At 43.6% G+C, this 24,929-nt stretch overlaps 1 protein-coding gene across 1 annotated transcript; it reads left to right on the forward strand.

Annotated features, from left to right (window-relative positions):
- The first annotated feature begins 422 nt into the window (after window positions 1–422).
- YES1 (YES proto-oncogene 1, Src family tyrosine kinase) lies at window positions 423–14,792 on the forward strand. The gene is made up of 11 exons (XM_009961714.2): window positions 423–687; window positions 5,214–5,313; window positions 6,428–6,526; window positions 8,796–8,899; window positions 9,104–9,253; window positions 9,471–9,626; window positions 9,917–10,096; window positions 12,387–12,463; window positions 12,798–12,951; window positions 13,526–13,657; window positions 14,443–14,792. The coding sequence occupies exons 1-11, from the start codon at window positions 423–425 to the stop codon at window positions 14,649–14,651; spliced, it is 1,626 nt and encodes a 541-aa protein (XP_009960016.1). The 3' UTR covers window positions 14,652–14,792.
- The last annotated feature ends 10,137 nt before the right edge of the window (window positions 14,793–24,929 follow it).

The raw sequence follows: 24,929 nt of genomic DNA on the forward strand, positions 1-24,929 counted from the left end.
GGATTTGTCACCTCTGTTTCCTCTTCCACCCTGCTATAGAAATCTTCAGTGCCTTTTCCTTGTCTGTTGTCTGACTCACTCTTTGGGTTTTTTAGGGTTTTTTTTTTCTTTTTTACCATTTACAGTCTGCCAAGAAACTGGGGTGAAGAATAATCCAAATGTGCTCTTAGTATGTGATGTTGTAAGGGAAAATAATTAGATCTTCTCTAGCCTGGGAGTGGCTTAGATTTTATTCCAGGACACTTTTTCATCGGAGTTTATAATCTGCACGTGGTAGCAATTGCTGGGGGTTGTTTTGGGTTTTTTAAACAGTAATAAATCAGCATTTTTGGTAACTTCTTGGGAATCTTCTGTGTTAACAATCAAAAGATGCAGCATGGAGATGAACTCATTTTTTTCCTCTCATTCTCACAGAAGCAACCATGGGGTGCATTAAAAGCAAAGAAGATAAAGGTCCAGCCATGAAATACAGAACTGATAATACTCCAGAACCTGTTATTTCCCATGTCAGCCATTACGGATCAGACTCCAGCCAAGCAACACAGTCACCGTCAATAAAGGGATCAGCAGTTAATTTTAATAGTCACTCCATGACTCCTTTTGGAGGGCCCTCAGGAATGACACCCTTTGGAGGAGCGTCATCTTCATTTTCAGCTGTGCCAAGTCCATATCCTAGTACTTTAACAGGTAGGTGTTACATAAAATGGTGCTGCTGTTATTGTTGTTACTATTTTTGTTATTGTTACTGTTATTAAAGCTTGACAGTCATATTCAAAAAAATACTATGGCCCCTTGCCACACAAGAATAAATTGCAAATTTAAAATAAATTGCCTTTAAGGGATTTCTTGTTTTCAATATCTTGACTGTTCAGATAATAATTCAGCCCATATTCACTAGTGACTGGGGCTTTGGGGGTTGTGTGTTTTGGCTTTTGGGTTTGTGTGGTTTTTTTAGGATCACAGCACAGAGAAATTTAAGACTCATTAAAGGCAGTAATGGGAACAGTTGATAAGTTCTAAGCCTTTGAAGGAATCACAGGGGATAATGGCTTTAAACTTTTGGAGAGAGATGGAAAATGAAAACCACTTCAAATTCAGGAGATTGATATTTTAAACTGATTTTCAGACTTACTTGATTAGCTGTAAGTTACTTATATTAATGCAACGTTGAATCTGTTCGTTTCTGAAGTTAAACAGGATATGCAGTATATTCTGTGTACTTCACTATGTGAACAATATGTGTGAAATGGCAGAGCAGAATTCTCACTGTCGGTGGTCATTTTAAAAGCAAAGTTGAAAATGTAAAAACAGAATTTACAAGGCGCAGGGACCTTCTTGGCCAAGATACAAAGTCTCTGAAGATACAGCATCTTAAAGTAATAGGCATGTTTGATTTTTATGAACCCATCTTTATATCAACATCTTAAAACTTCATTTCCAAAAGATTGATTTTGTGCACATGGCTAATCTCAGTAGTTTTTCTGGGTATTTTGAGAGGAAGCTGTAATTTGTTCTTTTTTTGAGAGAGCAGGAAAAAGTAATTTATTCGAGAAGTCTTGCACAGACGGTTCAGAAAACACAGTAAATAATTCCTTATTAATCTATTTCTAGTTTTTCCCCAAACTTCTAATGGTAGCACAATTACAGTGCTTGAATGTTTGCTTCGTTACAATGGCATTTAAAATCTTCTAAACACAAGAAATTTAAGATCCATGAAAACCCTCTGTGGCCTTGACATTAAGCAATTCAGGAAACCAAATATGAATTGTCAGGTCATGATCACCTTGTATTCCCTTTTGGGGAATTGGTTAAAAAAACCCGAATAATTAAAACAAGCATCTATCCTGTCTGAAAGTTTTTGAGCCAGCTCTGAATCCCCGTTTTGGATGAACATAGGCAGAAACTAAGTAAGGGCAGCATTTCTTTTTATTCATTAGCTCCACTAAGGCAAGTTTATTGTGCTTAAAGAAATATCCTTCAGGAACCTCCGTGTATTTCTTCTTAACTAGATCTGGTTCTTTGTTCATGTGGGAGTCTCCAGCAGTGCAGGCAGGCACTCCTGGGCATTACCAGACACCAGGGATGTGGCCCCTGCCAGGTACCACAAATCCTTTGCTGCAGGGACCAGAAGGGACGTTCTCTTTCCTGTCTCTGTTACTGCTGGTAGTTAAGCATGTTGTATCTTGGGCCAGAGTCAACAGGAGAGATGTCTTAATGAAAAGACAGTCTAGTGTCTCATCAGTGTGGATTCAGTTATCAGCAGGCAAGCTGATGGGGGTGAATGCCCCCGTCATTTTGCCATCAAGTAAAACGATACTGCATGTGTAGGTATTCCTTCCCGTTTTGTAAAACCAGCCCATCCACGAACAAACACACTTTGTTTTGGTTTGGGGTCTTTTGTTTTGGTTTGGTCTTTTTCCGTTTGGTTTGGTTTGGTTTAAATAAATATGCACCAGCAACTGTTTGGTACGTTCAATACCGATTTTCAGATCAATCAAAATCGGGTGTTTTTGTGAATGAATAAGATGATGAACTTCATCCGGCTGTGAGCGTTCTGTATTTGGGACAAATAAAACACTGGGTCGCGTTCTGTGGCCCTTTGTTTCGCAAGAGAGTAGAACAGATGGGCTTGTCAGACAGGATGTAAGTGTCAGTACTACTTACCCAGTCCATCAGTGATGTCTGACAAAAGGATGATATGGTTGTCATCGTGGCCTGTAGTGAGGCTGAAAAAAGTTGACCCATCTTTTATTCCTCTAGAGCAGAAATGGAGAAGAAATTTGAGTTAGTCATACTGCTCCTGTATTACACATTCTCAGTCATCAGATACTTTGAATTCCTAGAACGTTACTGGAAATCTAAACAGAAAAACGGACCGCTGTTCTTACCTTCCGTGAAGCCGAGTAAGCACTAGTGCTCTGTAATCCTCATGCTGAACATGAAAGTGAAGTCTTCTCTCCAAAACCAGTCCTTAATTAGAGGGTGGGAATACTGACCTAATGAAAGTATAACCTTTAACAGAAATGTTGTGATCACAGATCGCTTGAACAGCTAAATTAGACTACTTTGCAGTGATACACAAAGAAAAGAGCTGCAAGAGACTTCAAAAATCATTTGAGCCGTGTCTGTTTGTTTAAAACATTCTGTGCTGATGCTGTTCTCATTAAGTGTTTTATCTTATTTTTGCTATGAAATAAACATTTTTGCTATTATCATATTTTTGCTATGAAATAAACACCACTTGTGAGTGAGAATTAAAAGAGGTTTTATAGTAGCCAAAGTGTTGAAATAAAAGATTTCCAAGGTTTATATGTTAGCTTTTCCAGTTCTTTCTTTAAAAATAAATGAGAATACACAAATATTTGTGATTATTGATAATTCTCTTATTGTATGGTTTACATTTGAATCCATTACTTTGACTAGTGCTACACTGTCTAGAGGAAGTAATCTCTCTCTTTTTCCCAGGTTAGTATCTTTCTGGATGTTGTACAGTTTGTTTTGGAGTTCTTGGAGTCTCCCAGGTTCTTTATATGCAGTTAAAAACTTTTGTGATACTGTGACTTGAGAGTATTGATTTTCTTCATCTGCTGAAGAACTCCCTGGGGTGGTTTGTTTCCATAATACTTGGTTTCTGTTTGTGCTAATATGGAACGTATCCCCACAATTTTCTTGCTCCCTGAAGCAGTTTGTGTCATCAAAATAATGCAGTAACATAGTAATGCAGGAAAAAATTGGTAGAACTGTGTTGATTTTTAACTTAGATTAGGAACTGTTAACTTCTAGGGAATATTCCAATTCTTTTTCAGTTCATAAATCACACTTCAAAAAAAAAAAAACCCTCAATTACTCTAACCTCCTGTGGCATCTTTTTGTTCTGTTTTTCCTAGAGGAACTGTAAATTCATTTCCAGCTGAGGCCTGCTGAGAGAGTGTAATCACAGAAAGACTCTAAATCAAATGAAAATATTTAAGAGATTAGGAGCTCTTACATTGAAAGTGTACGTTGTAAAAGAATATTAGATGTAGACAATACCCGTTGCATTGTGTATTCTTCCTTTCTGATCACTGCCATGTAAATTGTTAGACTAAAATTAGATGCAACGTGTTTCTGTTGGTGGTCTTCCACGTATATCCTGGTACGTTTATATGCATGTTAGAGATGTAATATTATACTTTTAAAAATAAGTTATTGCTTGGACTATCATTAGGCTTCCTAAATGTGCATTAGACTGTGAAGTAGCAATTCTAGAGCTTGAAAAATCTTTCTGAATTGCCCATCTGCATTTTTCTATTTTAACTTTCTTCTAGTTATGGTACATAGTTCTTTATTTTCGGTCATAGCTGGTACATCTCATATAGCCTGTTCTCCTTTCCCGCTTTCTCTTGTAGCCCAGTTTTACAGATTAGTTCTTTTAAGTATAGAAAACGTTTTCCTGCCATGAGTATAGCAGCCTCTCTACCATCCGTCTCTCACATGTCTATCCTGTTTGTGGGACGTGTTCAACAACGTGCCCTATACCAGAAGTGGGATGGGGAAGCAAATTCCTTGGGGTTGGTGGAGTGCAGCTGCTCATCCTGTGACATATCTCGGTCCTTGTCCTCTAGACTAATGCACTGGTGGGTCATCCTCATCAGCAAGGGTCTGCTTCACTGATGGGGAGACTTGATGGAATTAGTCCTAAAGCAGAGAAATGTCTTTAAACCCAACAGAATACTTTCATTTCTGGTTCAATTCCTGGAGTCAGTCTTGATGTGTAGCCTTAGAAGACTGAGAACACCTGAGTTGTTTATAGCTAAGTTCAACAGGAAACTACTTCTGTAAAAATTAGTGGCTGACAGTTCACCATTGTGGTGTTCTAGGATCTTCCAGAATTGCATTTCCTAACAAGAAGTTAGCTTAAAGAAGGTAGCTTTGTTGACTGTGATGTGGCGTGCACGTTTCTGTATATAAATGCTCTAATTATTAATGTACTTCCAGTGATGTATCTAGCTGCCTTTTGTGGTGTGGAAGCATATTTTTAGGGCATCCGTTTATAGCCTTTCCTCCGTCTTAAGAAATGAGCTGATTATCAGTCCGGCTTCCAAAATGAGATGCAACCCAGAGTGTTTAGTTGCTTCCAAATCAAAATTGATGAGTTGTTTTTGTGGAGAAGTCCTTAAATCGAGTGCTGCAGCGTTACTGCTCTATCATATGTTTGTTTGCTTTTTCCTAAGGTGGTGTTACTGTATTTGTGGCCTTATATGATTATGAAGCTAGAACTACAGATGACCTTTCATTTAAGAAGGGTGAACGGTTCCAGATAATAAATAACACGTAAGTGTTCTCGATTCACAGACTTCACTTGGTTGTTGTTGGGAATAAATAGATCCTCAACTCTTCTTGAGATCTATGTATCCTATTTCAGTGAAGAGTAGATTGATTTTTTTTTTTTAATTTTTATTTTATTTTTTTCAACGCATGCAGTGCTCAACAACCATGGGGTTAAAAGATTGATGCTGGTCAGACAATAGCCTGCAGGCTGAGGGCAGGGTTTGGGGGCAGATACAGAACTGCAGTGACTGGGGCAGCCCCAAGCCGCTCACCCTCAGCTGGCTGGGTGGCCTCCTTCCCGGCCCTGCTCCAGCGGGGCACAGCTCCCTGCTTTGGAGGAGCAGAGGCCTCGCAGATTCTGTCCGAGGGGTTCTGTATCTCACGGGGAGGTGGGCCCAGCCGGCAGGACGGTATTGCAAGTGCCGCCGGCGGCTGCGCTCCTGCAGGCAGGGACATCTCGCCCTTGGCAGTGCTGGCCTCCCCAGCGATCCGTGCTCAGGTAGTGTGTGCGTAGTTTGATGTTCAGTTCAATTGCAGCAGCGTTACAGGATTGCAGCTTGACTTCTAGAAGTCTAGTGAAAAGGAAATATCTTGTTCACCTTGGAGATGTCTTTACACGCAGCTTTTGGCTGCAGTATGGTTCTAATTCATACGTGTGGCAGTCTTCGTTCCTCCAGTTCTCTAACGTTATTAGCTGCCTTCCTGCTTCATTTATTGCTCGCTGTCAGCAAACAGGCAGAATGAGCTGGGAGAGGCAGATGAAGACTAGAGAACTGGGAAGTTTATTTATGCATCTCTGCTGTAAAACGTTTTGTCATGGGTTTGCATTTTGCATATATCGATAAATTCCTTTTACATTAAAAAAAAGAAAAACACCAAACACCCCAACAAACAAAAAAACCCAAGTCTTTAAAATCCAAAATTCCTCTGAGAGGTACTCGTGTCGCTTGCAATGGAAAGAAAAATTTGTTTAGGTGCAGCACAAACTATTTTAGTTGCCTTCATAGTTAAAATAACACATTACCTAAATTTAGCCTGCCTTTCCTATGTGAGGATGTTCGAGGCGCTAGGGAATGATGTATTGTTTATATGTGGGATAACTGATGTTTCTTTGCAGGGAAGGAGACTGGTGGGAAGCCAGATCCATTGCTACAGGAAAAACAGGCTACATCCCAAGCAATTATGTAGCTCCTGCAGACTCCATTCAAGCAGAAGAGTAAGACATTGTACCCTGTCAATCTATTTTTATTGTTCTTGTGCCCTGTAGCGATACTTTTCCTTTAATTCAGGATATGCAACCTTTAATGGTAAAGTAGGATAATATATTAATTAAAGGATAGCAATGGTACTTGGATGATGTCAAAGGTATGATTATTAGTAAGTGTGAGGTGGACACTCATGCAAATGTTTTATGCCTGCTTGCTACATGTAGGGCTAAAGGAAAAAGGCTGGGAGAATGCAATAATGAAGATAAGAATTGGGGGACATGCATTGTGTTTCATACAAAGCAAAAATGGATTTTTTGGGTTTGTTTTTTTTTTTTTTTTTAGTTAAAGAGTTCACACACCATCAACTCTAGGGTTTTTTATCCATGTTTTTGCTTGCCAAGCCCTAATTCAAGATCAGCTATATTTTTGGTAGCACTTTGTCGTGGTTTAATCCCAGCCAGCCCCTAAGCACCACGCAGCTTCTCCCTCATTTCTGGGGGAGGGGGGGGAAAAACCCCTCACGGATTGAGATAAGAAGTTTAATAACTAAAATAAAATATAATAATAATGAAAATTAATATAGCAAAAAGAGAGAGAAATAAAACCCAAGAAAAGTCAAGTGATGCACAATGCAATTGCTCACCAGCCAGTGACAGATGCCCAGCCAGTCCCCGAGCAATCATCTGCGCCTCCCATCTAACTTCCCCCAGTTTATGTACTGGGCGTGACATCATGTGGTGTGGAATACCCCTTTGGCCAGTTGGGTTCTGCTGTGCTGGCTGTGTCTCCTCCCAGCCTCCGCCGGCAGGGCAGTATGAGACTTGGTACAAACACAGCTTAGCAACAACTAAAACATCGGTGTGTTACCAACATTATTCTGATCCTAAATCCAAACCTCAGCTCTGTACCAGCTACTAGGAAGAAGATTAACTTTATTCCAGCCCATACCAGGCTTTATTTCCAGGACATACCTAATCTTACCTTCTAAAAAAACTTTTGTGGGGATAGTTATTGCTACTCTATTAATCTGTAACAACTTTTTGGTGACAAAAATGTTAGGCACACTAAGGACTACTATGAATTGGGAAAATTGTATTGCACTGGGTACCAGTACTTCCTACATTTATTTGCAAACAAAGATCCCAGAGTACTTATGGAATCACATAAAGTTACTGTGGGAACTGTGGGTTGGGGTACAGTTTCAGGTTATACTTGTTCCAAGTGATTAATTGTTTTTGTACTAGAAATACAAAGCTCTGCAGCTCTCGCCTCAGTATACAGGCATGGTGCTGCCCATGAGCAGTTCCCTGAGACACGATCTGTGCACTTCTGTGTTTGCTACTGCACTTCTGGGAAAAGTGCCCAATTTCCAAGATGTTCCCGGGATCTCAAGCTGAGATTGTTAGCATGTTGCTGCTGCTCTCACCTGGCTCGTTGCTATTAAAAAGCGCTTGCATCGAAGATGCACTGTTATTCCATGCCCTTCACTTTCAGCTGCTTTTAAAATTATTGGCTTCAGATATTTTGAAAAAAAAAGTTGGGTTGTTTGTTGGGTGCTCCCTCTGCTGAGGTGGAGAAGGACAGGAGGTGATAGAAGTTGAAACAGGAGAGGTTCTGGCTGGATCTAAGCACGAACCTTTTTTACCCTGCAGACAGGAGCACAGGTTGCCCAGATTGGCTGTGCAGGGTCTGTGCTTCAAGGTTTTCAAGACTGGAGTGGTCGCTGCCCTGAGATACCAGCTCTGATCTGACAGCTGACCCTGCTTGCAGCAGGAGGCTGGACCAGAGACCTCCCAAGGGCCCCTTCCAGCCTGTGACCCAATGATATTTACGCACACCCACTTTGCCTTGAGTACTGCTTTCTAACATACAGCCAAAACTTCTCAGAGAAGGTAGTTTCAGCTGCTGCAGTGTATTGACTGTGCTACCAAGGTGTGTCACTGCATTCATCTTGACCTGTGAACTTCTTAGCCGGGAGGAGGGTGTTACTTTCAGCATTAAGTACGGCTGATGTCCATTGTTAAACCATCAGAAAAACGTAGTATTTGCAGATAGAGGCCTCTTCACATGTATTTTGCAACAACAGAAATGAGAGTCCTATAGAAATAGGTCATCTTAATCTTTTGATCATGCAGATGTCATTACTTTTGTTGATCTCTAGCTGCTTCGGGATATTAGTAGTCCAGTCAATGCTTGAGACTTCTAAATCTTGCATTTATGTGATTACCAAAGCATAGGAAGCTTTTACTTATATGTATTTCCTTTAACATTTTCTAGGTGGTATTTTGGTAAGATGGGCAGGAAGGATGCAGAAAGGCTACTTTTAAATCCTGGGAACCAGCGTGGTATTTTCTTAGTAAGAGAGAGTGAAACCACTAAAGGTATGTGTATTTATGTGCATCTCTTCTCTCTCCCGTTCCGCTCCCCCCCTGCCCCCCGCCAGGATGGACATAGTGACTATTTTTATGTCTATCCCATTTCACGTAGGCATGTGCACACAGGGGTGTGTATAATGACAGCGGGGGAGATACACTAAGTATGTTCTTAAGTTTTTGGTGAAGAACCAAGTGTGACTTGTTTCCTAGGTGCTTATTCCCTTTCCATACGTGACTGGGATGAGGTCAGAGGTGATAATGTGAAACACTACAAAATCAGAAAACTTGACAATGGTGGATACTATATCACAACCAGAGCACAATTTGAATCTCTGCAGAAGCTGGTGAAACACTACAGAGGTAAGCCCGAGTCCTAGCGTCCCACTGGTACCTGGTGCCTAGCGTAAGGAAGAAAGCTGCATATGTAGCTTATTTTTAAAATTGACAGTTATAAAATTTCTGTGTTATTTCAACAAATGGCAAATGGACTAGTTCTTTTTATCAACATTAGGATGTTATTTTTGTTATAGTCTTAACCGTGCTTAACAACAAAGGTTATTTTTTTTCCGTTTTCCAGAACATGCTGATGGGCTGTGTCATAAGCTAACAACTGTGTGTCCCACTGTGAAACCACAAACACAGGGACTAGCAAAAGATGCCTGGGAAATTCCTAGGGAATCTTTGAGGCTGGAAGTTAAGTTGGGCCAAGGATGTTTTGGTGAAGTATGGATGGGTAAGAGCTTAATGTGACACCTCTCAGTTGTTCATGTGAGTGTTTTAATAGTATTTTAACTAGATCAATATTGGGATCGGAAAAGATAATCTGATAAAGAACTGAAGAGAAAAAGTACCAATTAAGATCAGTCACATAAAGGTAAAGATAATATTCAGTGTAGTCCTGATATATAGTTGTAATTTGTAGTTATGCTTTTAGCTAGCAAAACAGAAGCAAAAAGCAAACAGTTTCAGCAGAAAATCTCTTCGGTATCATAGGGGAGAAAGAAATGTAATTTGTTTCTGTAGGAACATGGAATGGAACCACAAAAGTCGCGATCAAGACACTAAAACCTGGTACAATGATGCCAGAAGCTTTCCTGCAGGAAGCTCAGATAATGAAGAAGTTACGACATGACAAGCTCGTTCCGCTCTATGCCGTCGTTTCTGAGGAACCAATCTACATCGTCACTGAATTCATGACAAAAGGTGTGTGACAGAATGGTTTGAAGATACGACGTTTAAAAGATTATTTAAGATCCCAGCAACAAATTAAATGTTTAATTAATATTTGGTTTAAGCTGACTGGAGTATAAGCGGTAATTTTGATTAAAATAAAATGAGCAACATTTGACCTACTTGAAGCGGTTCTGATTTAGATTGTGGATGGAGGCATGATTTTTTTGCACATCTGTGTCACCCTTGCTAATCTTCCAAGTGCAAGATTGAGGGTTTTTTCCTCCTCATTGTTCAGTGTGTACTGCCTGTTTCATTTAAACCAGATGGTATAGCTGGAAATATTATTGTGAGAATACGCCTGCCTGTAGACATATCATGCTTACACCTTCTGGTTTTTTTTAGCTTTTCCTTTCCAGCAGTGTAATAGTAAATGTTAAAAAGGTTCAGGGTTGTTGTTTTCCACAGACTTCCTCCTTTGTCTCCTTATTTCATCCTTCTTCCCTTGCTCTGTATCATTTCCCCCTCCCCCTGCTGCTGAAACAGATTTAAGAGATTTAGGCTGAATGTAGAAATAAACATCATAAACATATTAGTGTTAAGCAGCAGCAGATTTTCAAGTCAATTATTCTGGTTTTATAAAATGCAGACTTCTGTTCACCTCACAGAAATTTTGCTATCGTGGTAAGAAATACAAATGATGTTAAAGTCCAAAAGAGTGGCTACTTGTGTTTGGTACTCTGCCACAAATATGTGATGGTGGGGTTTTCCTGTTTGGGTGAGGTTTTTAAGCATTGTGTAAGTTTGAAAAGGTAGAAGGGAATAGAAAATGTAAAAAGTTCCTCTGTGGTGGTGGAGTTCCTAAATACTACTAGTCAGGCTCTCTGTCAGATCTTAAAGCTGCCATGCAAAATCAGTTTTCATTGTTCAGAAATCAGGTTTTGGCAAGGCAATCAGGGAAATAAAAAACCGCTTTATAGCATTCTGCCTGAGGAAAAGTAAAGATTAAAACTGGAACTGGGATGTTACCTTGCCAAAGCAGGAGTAAAGAATTGGAAAAGCAGTTGCATGTTTGTCGAAGTTACAGATTCAGAACGCTGTTGGAAGCCCCTGGTTTTACTTGAAAAACTTCACATTTTACCAAAAAACCTCTTTTGTGGTTCACACTTTAGTAGAACATTTTTTTTTCCTTTTCTTTTTTTACAAGGAAAAGAGGTGGGAAAGAATTGCACAGTACCCAAATTTTTTCCCAATGTGAGCAGTTCAGCGTGAAATCTTTGCTCTTTTTTGGCCCTTCTAGCTCATGAACTCAGATGGGAAAAGTCTGTGCAAACACACACAACAAACAGCAGCAGCAGTGGGGGCCTGGCCTGCCACACCTTTTACTTTCAATGCAAAAATAGAGCAGATGACTAAAACCACGTTGGAGGCATCTGATTCATGGCTGCAACCATGAGTCCACTGCAAGATCTGCACTTCAGTGGGTTTTTTCCCCGCCATCACCACGCTTTTAATTTTGTCATTGTAATTTTGGCTGTGATGAGGCTGATCAGCCTTCACCAGTTTCTTAAGAAAGAGACCATGTTCCTTAATAACACCTGTAGGGAAAGCTGTTATGTCAGTGACAAAGTTTTACCACTTGTGTAAAGATTACGGTCTTGAAAGGAGCACAGCTCCTTGGAGCTGATTTCAAATACTCCTGGCGTTGTAATGTTCTGGACAGGATTGGGAGAAGGTGATATATCGTAAAGTATGGGAATACTTGTGAAGTACGTCGTAAATGGGAGAAGGTAGTATATCGTGACGAATGGGAGGTGCTTTTGTTTTCTTCTGTAAAGAGCAAAAAGCAGCAAAATAACAGCAACAGTTTCGGAATCGTTTCTCTAGTACATAATTGGAGCTGGCAGAAAAATTTAAGTAATGGGTAGGAGATTTTTTTGTTCTTTAATTATATCTCGCTGTGGAAAAAAGTCCAGCTAGAAAGGGCATTGATACCAGGAATATTGGAAATATCCGTATGTATTGCCATATAATCATCAAGCAGCAGTCTGTTTTATTAGTGTTCAGTTATCTGAGTTATTGAAATGGATTCCAAAATATGAGGATAAAACTTGCGCTGACTAGTTATCAGGGCAGAGTCAACTACAGCCATAGTCATTGAGTCGTGTATTCTGTTAAACGTCGGGTTTTCAAACAGAGATTTTGGGAGATGAATGTGTAAATTACAATGTCTAGGACAAGAATCTCATTCATGTTTTCAGGTCAAATTAATGTTTTGGATTTTCTTCCTTTCCCCCCCCCCAAAATGTGCCATCTTTTACAGGCAGCTTGCTAGACTTCCTTAAGGAAGGAGAAGGGAAATACTTAAAGCTCCCACAGCTGGTCGACATGGCTGCTCAGGTACATTGTGTAAAACAATAAAACTGTATTTTGTGCTTAGGAAGACATTTAACACTGTATGAGTTATCAACTGAAAGTAAATACCGAACGCTCTCGCTATTGCGCGCTGCTCTGCCTTACATCTTCTGTTGTAGGTTCGTAATTTGTCAGAGAGAAACAGTCTGGTTCCCAGTTAGCAGACACTGCAGAGCCAGACACGCAGTAATCAGTGCTGTCACAAGCTCTTGCTGTGCTACACTTAGACAATGAGAGTGGAGCTAAGATGAAGGGGTGCAGCTTGGGAGAAATGTATACAGTCATGAAAAATAATCTTTAATAAAACTTTATTTTTAAGATTGCTGATGGCATGGCTTACATTGAAAGAATGAACTACATCCACAGGGATCTCCGGGCAGCTAACATTCTTGTAGGAGACAATCTCGTGTGTAAAATAGCAGACTTTGGTTTAGCAAGGTTAATAGAGGACAATGAGTACACGGCAAGACAAGGTAAGACTGATTTATTTCCTGAATAAATCAGACCAGTTACCTTCAAATTACTTAGAACGATTACATTTAGCAGAATGTGTCTGTGTATTCTCTCGGCATGAGCAAAGATTATGCACATACATGTGCTTTCACAGCTATGTTTGGCTGTCCCCCTCGCCTAACTGCAATTTTAATAAACTTTTTAATGGTCAAAATTATCTAGCAGTTTGCTTATGTTTTCAAAGAACATTTGGGGGGGGGGTGGGGGGTGGTAAAACTTTCTACAGTTTGAAGACAGCTGAGATTCCAAAGAGGTTGCTCATCAGATTCTGAAGGTTATCCCACTTTTTGAAACATAGTTCATTAAGAGTCCCAGATGTCTTAGCTGCTTCCAAAAATCATTGCCAGTAGTTGCTGCCCTAGTTTGAAACTGGTTTCCAGTTTGAAATATTAAAATACTAAACCACCTTGAATTTTGTCAACAAAGCAAAATGTAAAAATCTCTTTGAGTGCGGTATTCTTTTTAAAATATTTTGAAGTGTAAGCAAATGATGCATAAGCAAGGGAGAATTGAGTGTCTTTGCAATGTTTGTAGGAGCTAAATTCCCGATTAAATGGACCGCTCCGGAGGCAGCATTGTATGGTCGCTTTACAATCAAGTCGGATGTGTGGTCATTTGGAATTTTACTGACAGAGCTGGTAACGAAGGGGAGAGTGCCATATCCAGGTAAGAGGAAAATTTAATAGGTTTTTTCTTTGTTGCATTCTGTACTTCTGAAGTACCTTGTGTACTTTTTGCCTTCATTCAGAGCCCACAGTTGACAGGCAGAGACAAAAACTTAGTCATGCTTTGCTGGTTCCTTTGTTCACAAAGCTACTCTGTCTTACTTAGAGATTATATATATATATATATATATTTTTAAAGTGTTTCAAGATAATAGCATTTGTAAATGTGACTGATAGTTCATTTCAGATTAGTGGGTATCCCTATGTTTTCCTATCTCTGTTCCTGAAATTTCTGCTTTTGACATTTTCCCAGGCTACAGTGAGCGTCGGTAGAGTGAGCCTGCTAGACCAGTTTTTGAAACTAAACATATGTAACATTTTGTCAGATATTTTTCTGTGACTGGAATTTGTAAGGCAGTTCTGTTAGGTATAAAATGCCTTTTCTTGGCCTGATTTCAAATCAAGTGGTCCTTGAAGGGCAGAGAGTATTTGCGCTTGAGCCTCCTTTTGAAAGGACAGGCCCAAGGCAGTGGGGAAGTGTACAACAAATGAGAAACCATACAAATGGAATAAGAACCAGGCATTAAGGAATTACGAGTGTGGTGAAATCGTTTTCAGAAAATGTATTTAGTGCAAAATGCGACAAATGCATTCATCATGAAGGGCCTTGGCTAAAGGTTCTGTTTGGGTGGATCCACGTGCGTTGTGGCTGGAGAGACACTTCAGACGCGGTGGGGAAGCGTTCTTTGCATAACGTCATTCAGAGCTGAAACGCTTTCCTTTTAGGGATGGTGAATCGGGAAGTTCTGGAGCAAGTGGAGCGTGGCTATAGGATGCCTTGCCCACAAGGCTGCCCAGAGTCTCTCCATGAGTTAATGAAACTGTGTTGGAAGAAGGACCCTGATGAGAGACCAACATTTGAATATATACAGTCGTTCTTGGAGGACTACTTTACTGCTACAGAACCACAGTACCAGCCTGGAGACAATTTATAAGCCAACAGTCTATGTAACATGCACAGATCTGCCAAATGTAAAAGACTTGCAAAGAATTCCTGGCGTCTGCAAGGAATCAAAGGAAAGAAAATCTTCGCTACTTTGCATGCTCTTAATGGCAAACTGGAATTCCATAATGCAGTTGCACAAAACCACTTTTAAAGTGTTATAATCTGATTTACCAATGACGTGGTTTTATTTTTTTCCTCTTTCCCAACTTATTTTCAGGGTCCAAAGGAAGCTTACTGAAAATACGGGGTAGAAAAATGAGTGTTGGTGTGAACAATAGCAGAAAAACCAATGTTTCAAATCCTTTATTTTCCCAACGTTTGATAATCATTCTACTAAAGAGGGAATTGTCTGGAATTAGTGATCTTGGGGTAAGGCATTTTTAAAGCAGAAGAATTTTGTGGGACCAAGCAATTCTATTCCAGTTCTGTACGACTCCCTTTGTGCAAAATTACATGTGTGCCCCCCGCCCCGCCACCTCCCCCCTGCCCCCCCCCCAAAAAAAGATGGTACAACTGTGTTCGATATATAGTCTTGATCTTGAAGCTTCCTCTTGCATGGACTTAATTAGGGTAGGCAGGCTAAAAGAGAAATTGGAACAGTGAATTATGAACTTGATCTAAATGGTAGACCTCAATAGTGACATTAGAGAGCATAATGCACTGTGTTAATACTTGTATTAATATAACTGGAAAGTAGCATGAGAGATTTTTCTTTTTTTTCTTTCTGCATAACTAATTAAGAATAATGAAGGTAACTAGAAAATGAGGTAATATTTTATGAAATCGTGTTGATAAAGTATGATGATATTTGAACTTGAAGCTATGTAATACAATCAGGGGGGGAAAGCCTTTAATCTCTTAAGCTCCAATCCAACAGCGAGCTCTTGTGTGGGAAGACTACCTGAACACAGCTCGCCAGGAAAGCAAGACCGAAGCTGGTGAAATGGCCACTTTTTAGTCCTTTTTCAGAGACAGGTTTGGTTCCTGTTGTGCGTGGCTTGTGTGTGCGAACAAGGGTGGGTGCCACAGACGCTAGCTGTCACTGGGTCAGGGATTTGATTGCACTTTTGCTTTTCTCGACTATTAAGACACACTTACACGCAGTTGCTCTTCCCACTGCTGCCCTTTCTGCAGAATTATTTAACTAAAAATAAACAAAAGAAAATGTGAAAGTTTAAAACCTTAAAGGGATAAAATATATTTAATATTGTCCGCATATAGTGACTTTGAAATTTGCTGGCATTCAGCCCAGCTGACACTACATCTAGATTTATTTTCTTTGGCTACTGACATATCAAGCAATAACATCATGTCTTTTACTCAACAATTTGCATGAGGTTCTCGAATTTCTGAGCAAGCTTATGTACTTTAATTTTGAAACACTAAACTCTTACTTGGCTACCAGGTTGGAATTCATATTACCATTGTAAAGCTATCCAACAAATGGATTTCAGAAAAGCTGGTAATACAGTTCTGGTACTAAACTTAACATTCTCCATGGGTTTGCACTACATTGAATCCAACTACCAAACAGATCTTTGTAAGAACAGTGCCATCATTCTTCATTTTCCCTCATCATCGCTCATCACCTATACATCTGTGGTTATCAAATTTTAAAAGGGCTTTATGTAAGAAAAACAAAACAAAAAACCACACACACACGCAAAAAAAAAAAAAAAAATCAAAAAAACCCCAAAAACACAATGGAATTTTAATTTTTCTAAATATTTTAAAATGAATAACACAATCGTATGAGTTTATGTATTAATACAGTTATAACAAAAAATGCCAAAAATGACGCTGGCATTGTTTGGGTTTTTAATTACTGAATGGAACAGTTCATTGTAATAACACTTGTATAGTAAAGGAATAAAACACTAACTTAATGAACGTGTTCATTGTAAATGGTTGTGTATTATAAGACTTCTCCAAAAGAGTTTGTATGTTTATGAAAATTTATTTGTTTCACCTGAAGACCTTGATGTGGTTCTTACCCTAACAGAGTTTAAAATTCACATTCACACTTTTTATATAAATAGTAATAAGTTTAATTATGTAACTAAGTATTTTTATAAAGTATGGCATTGTTGAACTGTTTTGCAGAATTGGTTCAAAATAAATTTCTCCTTGATTGCATCTGCTTATTTGAGGGGGGGGGGGGGGGGGGGGGAAGGTGGGAGGTGGACGAAAGTAGAATAGCCTTCATATTGAGGGGAAAAGGAGGGGAATAAAACCTTCATGAGTCTTGGGTGTATTATTTTTCCTCTATAAACTATTTTAATATACTTTCATCCAAGGTGCTGAGTTCATGGTGCATTACTGCTGTGAAAAGTTGCTAGAGCAGTTGAGCAGTCCTGGGCGGGAATGGGCTGGAACGATTCTGTCTGGACTTCAGACTAACCCTTGTGACAGACAGACAGACAGACAGACAGACTTGGGATTCTTGTGAGGGCAGGTCCAGCGTCGCCTCTCGGCTGGCGGTCACTGCCACGCCGGAGGGCAATCACGTTTCCTCTCTCGTGCTTTATCTGGTATTAGCAGCCACTGTTGACTTCCGTGCAATTTTTCAGGGAATTTTGTACATTTGTTCTTGCGAGCGCTGGTGTTTTATCTCCACTTCATTGAACGTTACCTGTCTCAGCGACCAGTACAACTCAAACTGCAAATCCCGACCTGTAAATGCAGAGTTTCAAGAATAACTAATACAGCTCTAAACCCATTCTTCTTGCAGAACCTACAAACTGCGAAGTTTACTGTATTTTTTAGTATTTCCTGTAATGTAATTAATGTTTTACTATTTTTAATGACAACAATCCTGTAATTTCTGGTAATCTGTACTCTCCCCGTTGTCTGTTAGAACGTTGTGATACCCATTCTGCATGCTAGGCCTGCAGATCGCTTCTGTCATGCGTTGTGTCAAGCTGTAGTATTTTAAGAATATTTTCATACTAATTTTGAGTAAACTTCCAAACATTAAAATGTGTTTGTTCCTACTATTTAGATAAAATACATCCCTATTTTAGCATAAAGCATTATGAAGAGAACCTTATGTGTTCTTACCCTTGCAACCACTGAATTGTCATTTCACTAGGGTTGGGAGTACTCCTACCACTGGAAAGTAGCCTTGGAAAGGCTTTTTGTTTGTTTGTTTGTTTGTTTGGGGTTTTTTAAAAAAAAGGGAAGTTTCCTAGAGTTTGCTGATGGGTAGAAACAAGCCCAACTACTATCTTACCCGTAGTCATCTACAATGCTGTTTATTCTAAAACACATTATCCAGAGCTGGGCTGAGTATAAATGAATAAAAGCAGCTAAACTTAATGAGCCCCCACTTTTGTTATTTATTTTGGTCTGTTCAATCCAATAAACTTCTCGGTTTTTAAGTTTTCTGTGAAGATGCTGCAGATGGTTGTATTTGTGCCACCTTTCCCCCAACACACAAGACTTTGCTTAGAGCTACACAGTCATGTTGGGTTTAAACCACAGGAGCGCTCCCTTAAGCTAAGCAGTACATTGCAAACAGGGGGCTGACATTCTCACTCCTTGCTAGGGAATTTAGGGCTAAATTTGAGGAACTGATTTGGGCACCAAGAGCAGGCCTGGGTGGATAACTGCTGGCGACCAGACTTGTGATTCATCCAGTAGCTCTTGTTTTGTGCTGCAGGTACTTGGACTCTATTTGTGCACATGCCTAGAAGCGCGGGCGCCTTCATCCCCCCCGCATCGTGCTCCTACTGCAGCCTGATCCTGATTTGGGAACAAGACTGCTGTTGCCCTTCCAGGCACTGCAGGAGTCAGCGCAGGGCTGGGAGCCCCCACACCGCACATCTCTGCAGGTGCCTTTTCCAGACCGGGTGGGAAGCGTCAGTAAAGGGGAAGGGGACGGTGGTTTTGATACAAGGGCCTCAAGTGTAAAACCTGGGCTCTGACCCAGACCGCTGGGTAGCTGGTGGATCGTACACAGCTCTGGAAGACTGGCAGGAGGTTGTTGAGAGTGGGGAGCAGAACCCGCTGCAGGATTTCACCCACAACCACAGGCTTATGCATGTCCTCGAGGACCAGGTTTGTTTGTTGTTTGTTTGTTTGTTTGTTTTTTTCCTTACTGACAGAAGGACAGCGTTAGCTGGAGAAACATCAACAGCTTCCCTGCTTCTCCCTTGGCGTAGGAAAGGGAAAGGGAAAGAATGAGACAGAAGGATGGAGGTGAGTAGCTGAGGTGCTACAGTTCCTCCCTGGGCAGAGGGAAGCACGTTGAGGGGTGGCACGGCTGGTGTCATCTGTTCTCTCCGCCGTATTTTGAAAAGGAGGTAGAAAGGCAGGGAAGCTGAGGAGCATCTCATCCTTTGTGCGCAGTGGAAACGGAGCAAGGCTGATGCCCTGTGCAGCTTCTGTTCTCTGTGGTGGTTCTGGTCAGCTCACCCTGGCTGGTTCCTTGCAGAGTCCCTTCATCCTCGTTGGGGAGTCCCAAGCATCCTTCTGCTGTCGTTTGTAAGAGAGAACCTTGGTCAGCTCTTAGGACAAAAATAATGATACAGAGAGCCTAACCAGAGAGGTACCGGTCCCTGGATCCCAAAGTGACAGGGACGGTTGCCTCTGGAGCTCAGCCCCAGAGCGATGGCATTTCAGACACCGGCACATAGCTTAGCACTTCTTTCCTGGTGGATGTATGTGGGTGTAGGGTTTTGTGTTAGCTTTCCCTCCTCTCCGTGTGGGTACAGCGTGCCTGGGAACGGAACAGAGTTCAGGTATACCCGTGAGACCCAGGTTCTTCACTGGTCCTACTCTGAGCTTGTAAGTTCTGTGTGCAAATGTGTACTTCTTGTAGGTAGCACATTAGTGGGTTTTTTTTTGAACGTTTGCTTTTAATTTAAAGGCACATTTTTTGTCAAATTGTGATAACCGCTGCTGTTGGGGGATCAAAGTATTCACGGCACTGTGTACTTTTACAGAACATTGTCCATCTCCTCTTGGTATTTCATTTACTTTAAGTGAGTAGAAACACGTGTTGGCCATTGTGTTGCTTTTGATTTGTTCTTCTTAAAGGAGAGAGGAGAGTTACCTGGTTAAACTCAGCAGGGTCTGAGGAACAGATTGGAAATATAAAAGGGAAACCTGAATACAAGCACTCTTGATCAATCAGTCATGTACCAACACTGAAGCTGACTGCTGTGAAAACATGCCTTTTTTTATCAGAAAGCTACAGCCAGTAGGAGCGCTTCACCCCTCTCCTTTGTGCCGTGCTGTTAGGTTATTGAGTCTCTAGCTGAGGCTACTGGTAAGTACACGCTGGGAAATGGATAGGTCTCTGCACCTTACATTTGGCCCTGAAAATCCATCCTGTGTGTCCTAACAACTGACTTTCTTCCTGGACCTCAACAGGTGGCAGCTGCTGCATTCACCGTTCATTCAGTATCCCCACATTTCCTCCCCTTTGGGCCAGCCTTCCAGGGGCTCCGTGGCTGATGATCCTTCTCTCTGCTTCAGCGTTTGGAAGTGCCAGGCTTGTGCTCGCTGGGTAAGGAAGCATTTCTGCTCTTTCTAAACCAAAAAAGGATAAATCTCAGTTCAGCATGACTCCTATGACAAAAGTGACAGAAATGAGGAGAACATCTAATCATTTGACTGCTTCATCATGAAAACAGTGAGGGTGGCTCCCTGCTCCTCCAGCAACTGTGGAACGCGCCACTCACGGAGATGCTCAAGGTGTGTGGTTGAACAGTGAACACCCGTGCTAGGTTGCAGCCCCTGTTTAGTCCTGGCAGGGAGGCCAAGGCTCTGGTTTTGTCCTTCTGAAGGGTTCCCAAGAAAAGGTGAGTGTTGGCTCATGTTTCTAAGAGTGGAAGCTGGCGATTAGATGACTTACATCCCCTACATCCCCCCTACCCACCTTCCTCTCCTCTCAGTTCTAGCCTAGGTGCTTGCTCTTCACCACAGCTTTTATTTCTCCATCATGCAGCTGTGCAGTAATAGCATGAACACATAGGAGAATTCACAGAATTAAAGGTTAGAAGCCTTTAGCAGCCACATGTACCATCTTTTTTTTTTTTCTTTTTAAATGGAAGGCAAATTGAGCAGCCTTGTTAGAGCAAGGTCCGATCTGTATCACTTCTGCTGGAGTTTTGATTTCGTTCTATATTACCCTCTTCACTTCTGGAATGGCTCTGTCCTTCAAATTGGTTTATGACTAGCATAAATGTATATTCTTCCCTTTGTGCTAAAAGACTGCAAGTACAACAGAAATAGTTTCCATATTTACATTTTAATTTAGTATTGTTAAGGTGACTGCATCAAAATCTGTGCATTTCATCTGCTTGTCACCTTTGTCAAAGGACTGCCATTTGCAAGGAGAGATATTTTCCACATGAAACTGAAGTTCAATCAATAGCTTCGGTGGGTTTTGGGTTATAATAAGTAGATTACTGATAGGGTAAATATAATCTCTGGCGCCGCTGTCATTAGAATGGCCCCAGCCTTTTCAGACTGCTACTAAGTGTTGTGCAGAGCAAGTGCGTGTATGCTTAGCAATGGATGTGCCCCCTGAGTTCATCTGATCCTTAAGGTAAGAAGGAATGACCTTCTCTGCAGCTTGGGGATGACAAACGGCATTCAGGAAGATAGTGGGATACACATCCACTTTGACAGGCCAGCCTGCCTTGAGCAAATGCTCTTGATTTATTGGCAAAACGGCACAAGCCTCATTTGTTCTTCGTCCCAAGACAGACACTGTTATGCCAGGCAACAGGCAGAAATCTACTGATACGCAGCTTCTCTCTTTAGGGTTTCCAAGGCATCTGCCATCTTACCCAACCACCTTTATTACCTAAAATGTATCATTTCTCACTCTCAAATACTTCACAAATGAGACCAGTTTCACTGTCTCTGGATGGCAAACGAAGTCAAGGGGAGAAGAGGTGTTTTGACCCATCCAGGATTAAGTTGAAGACTGTGACCAAGCAGCAGCCAGCATCTAGCGTTCGGTCTACTGGGACTTTCTTTTCAGATGGGCAGCTTTTAGCATCGCCTACCAGCCTCGACTCCTGGTCTTGAACTTGGAGAGGGGATTTCCTAAGAAAAGCCTGCAGTAATTTCCCGTTATGCCCCACAACGGACACCTGAGCTACTCCAAAAGAATGGAAAAACCTGGGTGATGCCTGTGGGACCGCACAGCAATTTGGCTGCCACGAAGCCATTGTGTCAGTCATTACAGGCAGGTGGCACGGAGCTTGAGCTGCGCGACCCTGCCAGCCGCTGGCATGCTCCGCCTGGGGCTAGTAGCCGAGGTGGCCCGGCGATGCAGCCAGCCGCCACACAGCCAAACCACGTGCGGGTAAGCGCTTGACCTCAGCTCGCTGGGCTGCCACGTCTCGGGCAGCGCGGTCGGCGCGGCCAGGCGGGCAGGAACCAGGCGGGCAGGGACCAGGGGGGCAGGGACCAGGGGGGCAGGGACCAGGGGGGCAGGGGCCAGGCGGGCAGGGGCCAGGCGGGCAGGGGCCAGGGGGGCAGGGACCAGGCGGGCAGGGGCCAGGCGGGCAGGGGCCAGGGGGGCAGGGACCAGGGGGGCAGGAGCCAGGGGGGCAGGGACCAGGCGGGCAGGGACCAGGCGGGCAGGGACCAGGCGGGCAGGGACCAGGGGGGCAGGGACCAGGCGGGCAGGGGCCAGGGGGGCAGGGACCAGGGGGGCAGGAGCCAGGGGGGCAGGGGCCAGGGGGGCAGGGACCAGGGGGGCAGGGACCAGGGGGGGCAGGGACCAGGGGGGCAGGGACCAGGCGGGCAGGGGCCAGGCGGGCAGGGACCAGGCGGGCAGGGGCCAGGGGGGCAGGGGCCAGGGGGGCAGGGACCAGGCGGGCAGGGGGCAGGGACCAGGCGGGCAGGGGCCAGGCGGGCAGGGGGCAGGGACCAGGCGGGCAGGGGCCAGGCGGGCAGGGGCCAGGGGGGCAGGGACCAGGGGGGCAGGGGCCAGGCGGGCAGGGGCCAGGGGGGCAGGGGCAGGCGGGCAGGGGCCAGGCGGGCAGGGACCAGGGGGGCAGGGACCAGGCGGGCAGGGACCAAGCGGGCAGGGGCCAGGGGGGCAGGGACCAGGGGGGCAGGGACCAGGCGGGCAGGGACCAAGCGGGCAGGGGCCAGGGGGGCAGGGACCAGGCGGGCAGGGGCCAGGGGGGCAGGGGCCAGGGGGGCAGGGGCCAGGGGGGCAGGGACCAGGCGGGCAGGGGCCAGGGGGGCAGGAGCCAGGGGGGCAGGGGCCAGGGGGGCAGGGGCAGGCGGGCAGGGACCAGGGGGGCAGGGGCCAGGGGGGCAGGGGCCAGGCGGGCAGGGACCAGGGGGGCAGGGGCCAGGGGGGCAGGGGCCAGGCGGGCAGGGACCAGGCGGGCAGGGGCCAGGGGGGCAGGGACCAGGGGGGCAGGGGCCAGGGGGGCAGGGGGGCAGGGACCAGGCGGGCAGGGACCAGGCGGGCAGGGGCCAGGCGGGCAGGGACCAGGGGGGCAGGGACCAGGCGGGCAGGGACCAGGCGGGCAGGGACCAGGGGGGCAGGGACCAGGGGGGCAGGGGCCAGGCGGGCAGGGACCAGGGGGGCAGGAACCAGGGGGGCAGGGACCAGGGGGGCAGGGACCAGGGGGGCAGGGGCCAGGGGGGCAGGGGCCAGGGGGGCAGGGGCCTTTCGTTAGGCCACGCCGTCTGTTACGGCAGGCGGCGGCCGCGAAGGTGTTCGACGAGCAGTGCCCAGCGGGCACACGTGCGAGTTCCTCTGCGGTGCTCGTCGCTGCCTTCTCACACCAGGCGTAACTTCCACATGTAATTGGTGGGCGGCAGTGCTTTAGAAGGGCTTTCTGCTGCCCTTTCAGCCGGTCGATGCCCTGGACCATAGAATGAGAAATTCCTTCTTTGCCGCTCAAGTCTGGTGTTTCACTGACACTGCTGAATATTTCAAAACCCTCTAAGCAATCAGCTGAACACCCACAAAACCCGTGACTTGATGATATCATGCCTTTTCCTCCTTCAATCTACCTTTGCAATTGTTTCTTACAGAAAGATCTACTTTTTTTTAAAAAAAAAAAAAAAAAAGACTTAGCAAGCTGGCAAGTACATACTCAGTTATTTTAAGCTTCTTTAAGGATAAACCATTATCTTTAGTCAGCCTAATATTGGAGTCTGTCACACGGTCTGTTATAATATAAGGTGCTGAACACCGTTCTGTTGTCATAAGTGAAGTGTGCTTGGTACAACCTGCCTAGATACACAACTGACCTCACCCGCTGGAGTACATGATTCATCATATCCGAGGAAAGTGGGATGGGATGTTCTTCCCACGGCGCAGGTAGGAGCAACAGAGGAACTGAGACACAGGCAAGTGTCTTAGCCAGAATCGCACAAAAATGTTCTTGCAAAACCGAGGTTCAGATCTCAAGCAAATGCCCTGAACAGGGGAGACCTCACAGAATTGGACTCGTGGTGCCATATTTCTTAAGATTCTCTTTATTCCATGCTGCTAAAGAAAATGATGGTTGGCATAAGGCTTCATACCGTGTCTGTCCTTTCCCTGACACTCTGCTCTTTGCTAGACTTGATTTGCGTGTGGTGGTTTACCCCAACAAAAAACCTTGCTGGGAATGTATGTTGACGTTGAGTAGTGGTAGGTGGGACTGGAAAAAAAAAAACCACAAAATTCAACTTCGGCCTTGAATCTTGGGGACCAGAAACAGTTGGACCACAACTGCCATTATCTCACTGCCAGAAAACAGCGTGACTTATGAGGAAATGAGAACCTGAATGTGACTGCAAGTACCAAAGCTTGGGAAGTGCTGCCGTTGCTTGAAAGGGATGGTGTGTAAAGGCTCTCTCGTTTATAGAAATGCTGTTTCCCTCAGAGGAGACGTGACCTGGTGGCCTCCGTCTCTTTAACAATGTTCTGCGCTGTCGGTCTAGGGTGGTTATTTTCTTCCCCTGTGGAGTGGGAGGTGATACAGGAGCAACACTTCATCTTGAAAGCCCTTCATAATTATGAGGTTTTTTGAGGAAGGGATCAGCATCTGGAAACAGGCAAGTATAAGAGGAAACATGGCCATGCAAGTAAATTGACAGCGGCCACCCAGATCTGGATGCAAAGTGAACTGTTCCATGCTGACACTTCAAATCCATAGACTGTCAGAAGAGGTTACTTCTTGAAGTATCAGCTGAGGAAATCATTCTATTACAGGCATTTGGCAGGAAATTCTGCTGTGCTTTGCAGTCATGGGCTGTCAAGGGTTTCTTTATTCATGTGGGCACTAGAGAC

This window comes from Leptosomus discolor, chromosome 13 (genome assembly GCF_034619465.1).
Source record: "Leptosomus discolor isolate bLepDis1 chromosome 13, bLepDis1.hap2, whole genome shotgun sequence".
NCBI lineage: Eukaryota > Metazoa > Chordata > Aves > Leptosomiformes > Leptosomidae > Leptosomus > Leptosomus discolor.